Consider the following 10,547-nt stretch of genomic DNA (forward strand, 5'->3'; position numbering starts at 1 on the left):
TCAGCGGTATTAAATTATACTTACCTAGCTATTTTTCATTAGGCGTAAAAAGAAAAGGTTCAATTAAGAAGTGGATAAGGGCCAACCAAGCTGCTTTTTAAAATACTGGGCATAGTATTTGCACACGTGTGCTTCCCAGACACACAAGAATCACCGCATGGTCTAAAAAGCCAGCCTCACTGGGCTACACATCCAGTTCCACGCCAGTCATGACTACCCAGTTTGTTGAATCATATAAAAGGGAGCATCAGAAACCAAGTGCGCTCAACTGTGTCATGTTAACGGCATGCAAAGTGAGCCAGACCGGTGTACGGGTTTCATAGAATATTTTAGTTTAGCATATATCAAAGTCATCTGTAGGAAGATACTGGGTCGTGTCTATTTTATCAAACCTACAGCGACTGATTCGTAAACTCATCCTAACATACATTCTGAAACAACCCCATGAGTCTTCACTGCACACTCCCGAGCAAGCTCAGAGTCTGGACTCACATTCTAGAGCTCCTAAAGGCTTGAAAAACACTTTGCGCCTTTGAAGACATCAGCTCAGTTAAGATTTCGGTGAGACCCTCCCTGGCACCGTCCCTCTTCCCTCCGCCTTCGGAAGGCTGTGGCACATTCGGTAGCCAGTCCTCCTACCCATCAATTACCCGCGCGTGGGAAACCAGGTGTGTTTTGCATCAATGCCTTGCAAGCAAACACAACGACAATCACACCCGGTGACTCCTTCTGTACCAGAGGTGTCAAGGGGCGTGGAAGTAAGCTCCAGAAGCCCCGCGATTTCCCTTCCAGGTTCGGCGGGCACGCAAACCCCGGAGTCCCCGCAGGTCGTGCCCCGCCGAAGACTCACCTGGGCAGAAGGTTCCTCGGACTCCACCTGCGACAGGAGGCTGAGCCCTCCTCCGGCGGCCGCCCCGGGAGGCGAAGCCTCGGCTCCTGCTTCCTTGGGGTCCCCCATTATTTCCGCCCCGGGGGAGACGACCAGACGCGCGAGCCCAGGAGTCTACGACAGGAACGCGGGCCCAGAGTCGCAAGAGAACCGCAGTGCGAGAGACTCGGACGCTCAGCAGCTCGCACTTCCGGCGGCTGACAGGAAGGGCTCGAGGTGACGCGATCAAATCTCGCGAGATTTACTCCAAAGGTCCAGCCCGTCCTCCGGCTATAGCTCCTCCCTCGGGGCGGGTCAGGAGCAGCCACACGCCGGCGCCTATCACATCACTCGGGCGACCGCTTCTCGCGATATCCGACGCCCGGGCTCCTCCCCCTCGCTCGCGTCTGGCCTTTGTTGGCAAACAGTTACTAGGACTTGAGTCAAAGTCCGGGTGCTAAGGGAGGGGACGTGCTGCTTCCGGGGTTCGCGTAATCAAAGCCAATGGTGCCGTGGTGCCAGGCCTCACAGGCGGTCCGCGCTCTCGGGGCGTCTCGAGTTCTACACGTGCAGGGACCTCCAGATCGGTGGAGGGCCGAGACCCTGCGTTTCTCCCTAAAGCCGCTCCAGAGCTCTGAACCGCAAGGAGAGAAAAGTAATCAGCCTGTTAACGTGGTTTTCTAGGCAGCGTCCCATGCAGCCCTGGCTGGTCTTGAGCTCGCAGAGTAGCGGAGGGTGACCTTGAACTTCGTGTTCTCCTGCCACCAGCTCCCAAATGCTTGCGTTAATTCCAGCCTGGGCATGGAACCCAGAACTCCCAGCTACCTTTTCAACTCTGCACCTAATATCAGACAGACTTTGCCACATTTCCCATAAAAATATTTTTTTGAGGTAAAAGGTTTTGTTTGTAAAACATATTAGGTTTTTTGAAAATTTTTTTGTTGTGTATATGAGGTTTTTTGTCTGTACATAATTAATGTGCATGTGTGCATGCAGTGCTATCAGAAACCAGAAGAGGGCATCAGATCTCTAGGAATTGAATTACAGGCAGTTGGGCATTGTCTACGTACGGAACTGGTGGTCCTCTGTGAGAGCAGAAAGTGCTCCTAATTACTGAGCCATCTCTCCAGCTATGAGGTATTATGTTTTTATTTTAAATGTTTTGGCCTTTGCAGTTATTTGATTATACCAGGTTATACTTTTTCATTAGGCTCTGAGAACTCAGTAATTGCATCTTTAGGAGTCCTTGTTTTAGCAAGCAGGTGCAGTCTGCAAGTTGTTTTCAAATTAAACAAGACATTTTTATGAATTAGCATTTTGATACACGTTTTGCAGACATTTACTTTAAAGCATGTCTTACGGGTCTTAAAAACTGCTTTGTGTGTTTTACAGCCAGTTACTGTTGTTGTTGCAATTATTTCTTGTTTAATACATTACAAGGGCTGGAAACGCAGCAGGTGAAAGCCCCTGCCTGCCAACGAAGCATGATAACCCGAGTTCCCTCACAGCCCTGGAACACATGGTAGGAAAAAGTTGACTCTGGAAAGCTCTCTCTGCCCATCACATGTGCTGTGGCACGAACACAGGAACATACATAATAATTATACAAGGTTTGAGTAAAACTTAATAAACCTACTTTGGGTACATGATAAACCTTATACATCCATGAATTCATTTCTCAAGAATATGTAAAAAATCTGAATTGCACACCATAATATGTTAAATGATAATCAAATATTTTAAAAGTAATATGATTCCAATTTTAAAAAATACATCTGTTTCTATGTCTCTAAGTGAACAGATCTATGTAAGAAGAAACAATGCCACATTTATTCTTTGAAGTTTTCCTTATTTTCCTATGTTTTCTTTCTGGCTGTTTTATAACTATTTTATTAACCCTTTTTGCAAATATGTTTAGCTTCTGGTAATCTTACAGTTTTGTTATTTATTGTATAATGTTGTATCTGTAAGAAAGGATTTACTGAGTTGGTGGCAATTTTTTCCTCAGGACGTAAATACTGCACATTTTCTCTAGAGAAGTAAACATTTGGACCCTTTTTTATGCATAGTAGGAAAATGTGCTAGTAATATCCTACAAAAAGGCAGAAATGAATGAAGCAGAACTGAGAACTTGATATACAGAAAAAGAAGCTGACAATAATAAGGAGATCATGGGAGCTCAGGGCTCAGCCAAGGCAGTTAGGCCTCCCAGGCCTTATGGAGGGAGGCCCGGCCCGGGGCTGGGTCTCTGGAAGCCACACACAGGCAGGGACTAATTTAGTTCGGAGAGGAGAGTGATTCCCTGAGGCCTGGAGAAACTAGGCACATCTGGGTTACATAAAGTTTATACATTCCTCGAGCTCCAAGAGCTTTTTTCTCCCTTAATCAAACACATGCTGTAGGCTTTTAAAAGTTATTATCATTGCCTCTAATGTAACTGATTGAAATCCAATGTTATGAGAAAACAGATGACTCCTCCCATAATTCAAATGTTAAGACATGAGTTTATGCTCTTGTTTGTACTGTGCCAGACTTAGCCTGGCTTATGTCCCCTCAGGATGGTCTCTATCACCCATACCTCCCTGGACAGTTGTGTCAGTTTAGGACTCTCATGTTTCCTGTCTCAGTGCCTGTCGCCCTCTCTGCTTAGGACACACATGTTGAATGGATGACTAACTTGCAATGTGCCACCCCAACCGCTTGCTCCAAATCTCCAAGCTACTGGTGCTCTTCTTCTGCTTAGAGTACCTTTCCTATTCCTGGTCATCTTCTAGATTAGTTTCAAGTATTCCCTAACATTTCCCACTCGTTCTACACACACACACACACACACAGAGTTTTTGGTCTTCTAGATTAATTTCAGGTATCAATATAAGTATTCCCTAACATTTCCCACTCGTTCCACACACACACACACACACACGGTTTTGGTCCCTTATGTTGGTACAACTTTTCTTGTACTTGTCACATTATAGGAAAGTGATGTTTCTATCTGTCCCCCTTGCTGCGGGTGCCCTGTCTGATCATCTCTTTCACCAACAGCAGGCTCTGCACCTGCTGACAGAGCTGTTTCAGCCCTTAGGCAATGTAGGGAAAACTAACGAGCGCTGTCAGTCTTTTACAATGCTTTTCAAAAAGGCGGAAACATAAAAACAATGATGTTCACTCAAAGATCTTTTTTTTTTTTTTGCCAAGAGAACAAGACTTTATTGACGTTCAATACAAAAACCAGCTGAGCATTAGGATAAAGAAATGACTTTAAACAGAATTAAAAGCTAACCCTATTGGCTAGTGGGGAAATCCAGTGGGAGAGGACCCTGGTTCAATTCCTGCCCCCCCCCCATGTACGATTTTAGATAATTTAACACTCATCTGGCTGAGACAGCCCAGGAATAGATCTCAGGTGTTGTCACTCACACTAAGGCAGAGTTTCCACTGTAGCTGGAACTGGCATTAACTAATGTCTGGAGGGTTAGTGAACACTCTAGAAAAGGACAGGGGGGTGTCTGGGAGTGGTGCTCCCAGGGATCAAAGATCTTTTAATATTCAAAATCCAGGCTAAAAATTTACTAGGTAACTCCTACAGAGTGTGGTGCCAATGTCATCCACAACTGAAGTTAGTACCGGTGTACAGTTTGTAGTACCATTCTGAAACAGTTTGTAAGTCAGACCTTCTTAGACTGCAAAATTTTCCTCAGCATTCACCTCTCAGGGAAATCCTAGTCAGTCATGAATTGATTTAGTTGACAGTTGTGGTGGATATGCTTTTAACCTCAGCACTCTAGAAGCAGAAGCAGGCAGACATCTGAGTTCAAGGTCATCCCTCGGATACGTAGTGATTTCTGGGTTGACCAGAAATACATTGTGATACCTAGCCTCAAAAAAATTTTGTATTTGGTTATTTGCAGCACTCTATTTTTTTTGAGACAGGGTTTCTCTGTATTGTTTTGGAGGCTGTCCTGGAACTCGCTCTGTAGACCAGGCTGGCCTCGAACTCACAGAGATCCACCTGCCTCTGCCTCCTGAGTGCTAGGAGCACTCTATTTTTTTTTATTTGTTTTGAAAACACAAAATTCACATTCCCCCAAATGTATCCCATTTAACACTAGTTTTCCTTTTTTTAAGATTTATTTATTTTTATATGTATGAATGTTTTACCTGTATGTATGTGTGTGCATCATGTACATGCCTGATGCCCTCAGAGGACAGAAGTGCGTGTTGGATCCCCTGAAATTGGAGGTACAGATAGATGGCTGTGAGCAGCCATGAGAGTGCTGAGAACTGAACATGAGTCCTGTGTAAGAGCAACAAGTGCTCTTAACCATCGAGCCATCTCTCCAGACCCCATTGAACATGAGACTATTCAAATGTTATAATACATTTAGTACTGCATACTGGAACCCTCTTTTTGATAGCCACAGCATTCATTCACTACTAAAGGCCCAGAGAAGTCCTGTAGCAAAGATAATACTAAATTATTTTAGAAGTGAGCATTTTGGGTTTTTAAAATTCTTTTTGAAGACTGAAGGCATGGGTTTAAATGAGTTCACTAGACCCAAGGTAAATGATACATAGGTGTTTATTAGGAAAGGACTTACACAGATAAGAGCAAATAACCGCCATGGTCTTCCTGCTCCAGAAGATGCAGTCTTTGCTCTCCCCATGCTCTGCAACCCAAGAGAGTACAAGCCTGCAGCTCCTCTCCCTTAATCGATCAGGTTGCTCTTGAAACCACTCTCAAAGGGTGTGGTCACTACTACAAGTTCACTGGCAAGGCAAGACACTACTACAATTCCCCTTTTAGTCTAAAGAAGAAGGTTTTAAACCTGATAAAAAACTATATACAGCTGGGCCTTGGTGGCACACGCCTTTAATCCCAGCACTTGGGAGGCAGAGGCAGGTGGATCTCTGTGAGTTCGAGGCCAGCATGGTCTACAGAGAGAGTTCCAGGACAGCCTCCAAAACCAGAGAAACCCTGTCTCGAAAAAAAATATACACAATGATAACAAATATCAAGTATATTCCAGGAGAAGGAAAGGTAAAAATATACAAAAATTAAGACCTACAACCAGCAAGAGCAGCATTGAACAATGGACACATTCTCCATGTCCAGTCCCAGGTTAATGGCATACAACAGATTACTCTGATAGCTGTCCTAATCTGGAAAGTCTAAGTCTTGTACCTAGTATTTTCTGTCTAAGATAAGAGAGGATATTAGCTGTGACTATCTAGTCTAGACTGATGGTTTATCTATCTATCTATCTATCTATCTATCTATCTATCTATCTATCTATCTTGGGAGTTAACCTTTTATCCTGATATCTGCTACTATTTTAAAACTCATATCTCAGGATGATGACCTTCAGTCCTCATTGTTGTTATGCCCCAACCACAGGCTGGCCTAGGGTGGCTTCTCAAGACTGCTCTCCCTTTGCCCTTCTTCCTTCAGTCTGAGACTCTGGGCTCTTGAGTTTCTCTGTGGCTCAGTGTACTCCATCATCAAAGTAGGCCTTGCTCTGTATTAACCATATGGTCCCTAGATTCTTTCAAATCAAAGCCCATTGCCTTTGTGCCAGCAGTGCCTGCAGGATGCTCTCATAGGCAGAAGTGCCACCTTCACGAACCCACTCATGCTTATGCAGTATTTTTTTAAACAAAATTAGAAGTCCTTTACAAAACGTTTATAGTAAGAACTGTATGAAAGGTGGGTATGATTGGGGATGCTGCTGAGTTTAAAGGAGAAGAATTCAGTGCACTCTGTTGCTCTGCAGTGGTTCTAGTGGAGGATGCTGACCTCTGAGAACTTCTACACCTGGGTAGTGTTTCAGAATGTGGTCCTCAGTTTACTACCCCACCCCTCACTGACCAAGGGTCTTACATATACCCAACCTCACTCATTTGCTTGGAGAACATTGGAAAGCCATGAGATTTCTGACTCCTGATTGTGCTCAGAGCTAGAAGTGGGATTTGAGATGGTCTGAAGCCGTCTCTTCCTTTTTAAAGACCGTGGCATGGTCCAGAGAGGCAAACAATCGATTCAGTGAAAGGTGTACAATACTCACTGAAAGCAAAGCTGGGCAAGAGCTCAGGTCTACTACTCAGCATTGTAAAAAGCCATACTGCCAATGTGGGGCAGTAGAATTTCGTCTTTTATGTTTCTTGTGCTCTCCTTATACAGCCTAAGCTGGTCTGGAACTCAGGATCCTCCTGCCTCAGTCTTCCCAGTGCTGGACCACTGTGCCCAGCTAGAACTTCAACTTGTTCCACAGCCACTGGCTGAAAAGCAGACTGTCAAACCACCATCAGTTTTTAAATCAGTATCTCCAGGTTAGTCCAAGAACTCTACATTTTTTGATGGGATGGCTAGTTCCAGAACACATTGGCCCATAGACCACACCTTAGGATAGCGGCCTCCAGAGTCAGTTCCTGGTGCAGGAAGAATCAGTACATCTTTTCAAAAAATTTGCTAGATGTGTGCCCTTCCTTGGGCCAGAATTAGCTGGGGAGCAAGGGAGAGACTCTGTATGCAATTAAAGCAAATGACTCCCAAGTATCAGTGTTTATGAGAGCCATTTGCTAGGCAAAATCTAGGACACTAAGGTAAAACTGAAATTCAGATGAACACTGAAGAAACTTGTGAAGTCAGATAATTCCAGATGTTTATTGCAAGTATACCTCATACAGTATTTGAGCTCTACTAGTCCAAGCCATCTTTATCCAGGACCCAAATTGTTGACTCCTTAAAACCTTTGGTCAGTGACAAACATATCTGCAATTCACTTTGTTTTAACAACAACATAAAACCTCACATGACCAGCTGTGATATTAGTGACGTAGGGAAAAATGAAGTTTCTCCAAGGAAGGACATTGGTTATCAGTGACCACTACACAGTATACCACAAGTAAAGGTTTTCTGATGCCACTAACAAGGTTAAACTTGTTGACAAAACCAGACCTTTCAGAGATCTTTTTTGCAGCTGTATAATGGGGTAAGGAATGACTTTGAGGTGGCTCATATTACATACAGCGGTCACAGGTCCTCGGTGACAAAACACTAATGAGAGTTGTCATGCTATAAAGTGAGTTACTCTTTTTTTTTTCAGATTGTTCCACATTTTCTCATCTACCCTGTGATGACAAGTAGCTGTCATTAGGATACTACTTGGAGAAAGTTTCACAAAAACAAAAATACCTTATCTGTCCCTTTAAGATGAAGGTGATGCTTGAGCTATGAGTGAGAGCCCATTTTATTTTCAAAAGATTTCAGCCCACTGAGGGAGCATTTCTGAAGATAGACATTTGTAAATCTTTGCAACATTCTATGGCTACCTTGCTCAAACTGGTGCCCATGGCTTATTAGAGCTCATATCTGGCTGGGGAGGTTCCTGAGTGAGTAAAGTGCTCACTGTGCATGTTTGAGGACTTAAATTTAGAGACCCAAACCCACATAAAAGCCAGGATGTGGGGCACACCTTCAGTAACAGAACTTGGGAGGAGAGGCAGGCGGATCTCTGGGACCCTGCCTGTAATCCTACTGCATAAAATGAAGAGATGGAATCCTTGATGCAAGCTGGCTAGAGAGACTAGGCAAGACACCCAACACCAGGTGCAGCCAGAAGCCCTGCCCCAATGTGTAAGGTAAAGAGCAGTCAAGGAATGTACATGATGCCAACCTTGGTCATCCACATGTATGCACACCCATGTGCACATGTACATGCGCACATGCATAAGCAAAAAAAAAAAAGGAAAAGGTGAAGAAAATCAAGAATTCAAACTGCGTACTTAGTAACGGGGTGTGTTCTCAGCACAGAGCAGCTCTAGTTTAGGTAGGCCAGATGCTAAGGTAAAAGGGTCCACAAGGTCACAGAGGCAGCCAGCCTGTGTACCCCTCCCTCTGTCACACTGGTGGCATTTCAGAAAAAAAAAATCTACCCATACTTTATTGTGTTCTTTGATACCACTAGTTGGCCAACTCAGATCACCTAGCCTAGTCTCCTTGTCAGCTGTCAGCCCACCTGTTTACCCCATACATGTTTGCAAGATCCTTCCTTCACAGCCAGCCAACCAGCCAGCGGGTCTTTCCCCCATCCTGCTACACATCCTGGTTTTAAGTTTAATCCAAGACAACAGTCTGACAGCCTTTCTTCTTGATGTATGACAAAACACATTGCATGTGAAATAACCAAGTACGCTAGTCCTTGCTCCTGCGTACCTGCTCCTGAAGAAGGACAGCTGGCTTCCAAAGAAGCAAACTTCATTTAAAAATGTCATGTGATTTGTGGCTACAACAGAAGGGCAGACTGATACGGTAATGTCCGAGGTCATCTGCTTCTTTCATGTAGGTCTAATTATCTTTTAAAATAGATTACATGGGTCAGCCATCTAAAATCAAGTTTAAAATAGCCACTGGGCCTGAAGAGATGGCTCAGTGGGTAAGAGCACTTGGAATGCAAACATGAGGACCTGGGTTTGGGTCTCAGTACCTATGTAGAGTCAAGCCCGCATGTGCTCCACTGGAACCACAGTGTTGTAGAAGGCAAAGATGGGAGGATCATGGTTTTGCTGGCCACCAGGCTAGCTCAGGAATTGGTGAAAGGTCTTGTCTCAAAGAAGTAAGGGGGAGAGTGACAGAACAGGACACCCAATGCTCTCTAACCTATGAATGTGTGCACAGACTCACACATTTATGTATATATAGATGTATATACTACATTCAACACACACACACACACACACCACACACACAGAGTTAGAAGGAGACCTCAGCATACTTTGAAAACCTGTACTCCACAAAATTCGAAAATTTAAAGGAAATGGATGACTTCCTGGACAGCTATCAATTGCCAAAACTAAATCAAGAACAGATAAGCAATTTAAATAGACCTATAACCCCTATGGAAATAGAAGCTGTCATCAAAAGTCTCCCAACCAAAAAAAGCCCAGGTCCAGATGGCCTCACTGCAGAATTCTACCAGAAATTCAAAGAACAGCTTATACCAATTCTTCTCAAAGTGTTCCACACAATAGAAGCAGAAGGGTCTTTGCCAAACTCTTTCTATGAGGCTTCAATAACCTTGATCCCCAAGCCACACAAAGATACAACTAAGAAAGAGAACTTCAGACCAATATCCCTCATGAACATTGATGCAAAAATACTCAATAAAATACTGGCAAATCGGATCCAAGAACACATCAAAACAATCATTCACCACGATCAAGTAGGTTTCATCCCAGGAATGCAGGGATGGTTCAACATACGAAAATCCATCAACGTAATCCACCATATAAACAAGCTGAAAAACAAAAATCACATGATCATCTCACTAGATGCTGAAAAAGCCTTTGACAAAATCCAACACCCCTTCATGATAAAGGTCTTGGAGAGATCTGGGATAACAGGGACATACTTAAACATAATAAAAGCTATATACAGTAAACCAACAGCCAACATCAAACTAAATGGACAGAAACTCAACGCAATTCCTCTAAAATCAGGAACAAAACAAGGCTGTCCACTCTCTCCATACCTTTTCAACATGGTACTTGAAGTTCTAGCTATTGCCATACGACAACAAAGGGGGATCAAGGGGATACAAATTGGGAAGGAAGAGGTCAAACTTTCACTGTTTGCAGACGATATGATAGTTTACATCAATGACCCAAAGAACTCTACCAGGGA

General features: G+C 43.8%; 1 protein-coding gene across 1 annotated transcript in view; it reads right to left on the reverse strand.

The window, feature by feature from the left end:
• Edrf1 (erythroid differentiation regulatory factor 1) overlaps positions 1-1,096 on the reverse strand; it is a 37,854-nt gene extending 36,758 nt beyond the window's left edge. The window contains 1 exon segment of the mRNA XM_005064280.4: positions 851-1,096. Coding sequence (XP_005064337.1) covers positions 851-958 — 108 coding nt within the window. The 5' untranslated portion in view covers positions 959-1,096.
• Between the last annotated feature and the right edge of the window lie 9,451 nt (positions 1,097-10,547).

Source organism: Mesocricetus auratus, unplaced genomic scaffold (assembly GCF_017639785.1).
Source record: "Mesocricetus auratus isolate SY011 unplaced genomic scaffold, BCM_Maur_2.0 Super-Scaffold_4256, whole genome shotgun sequence".
Taxonomy (NCBI): Eukaryota; Metazoa; Chordata; class Mammalia; order Rodentia; family Cricetidae; genus Mesocricetus; species Mesocricetus auratus.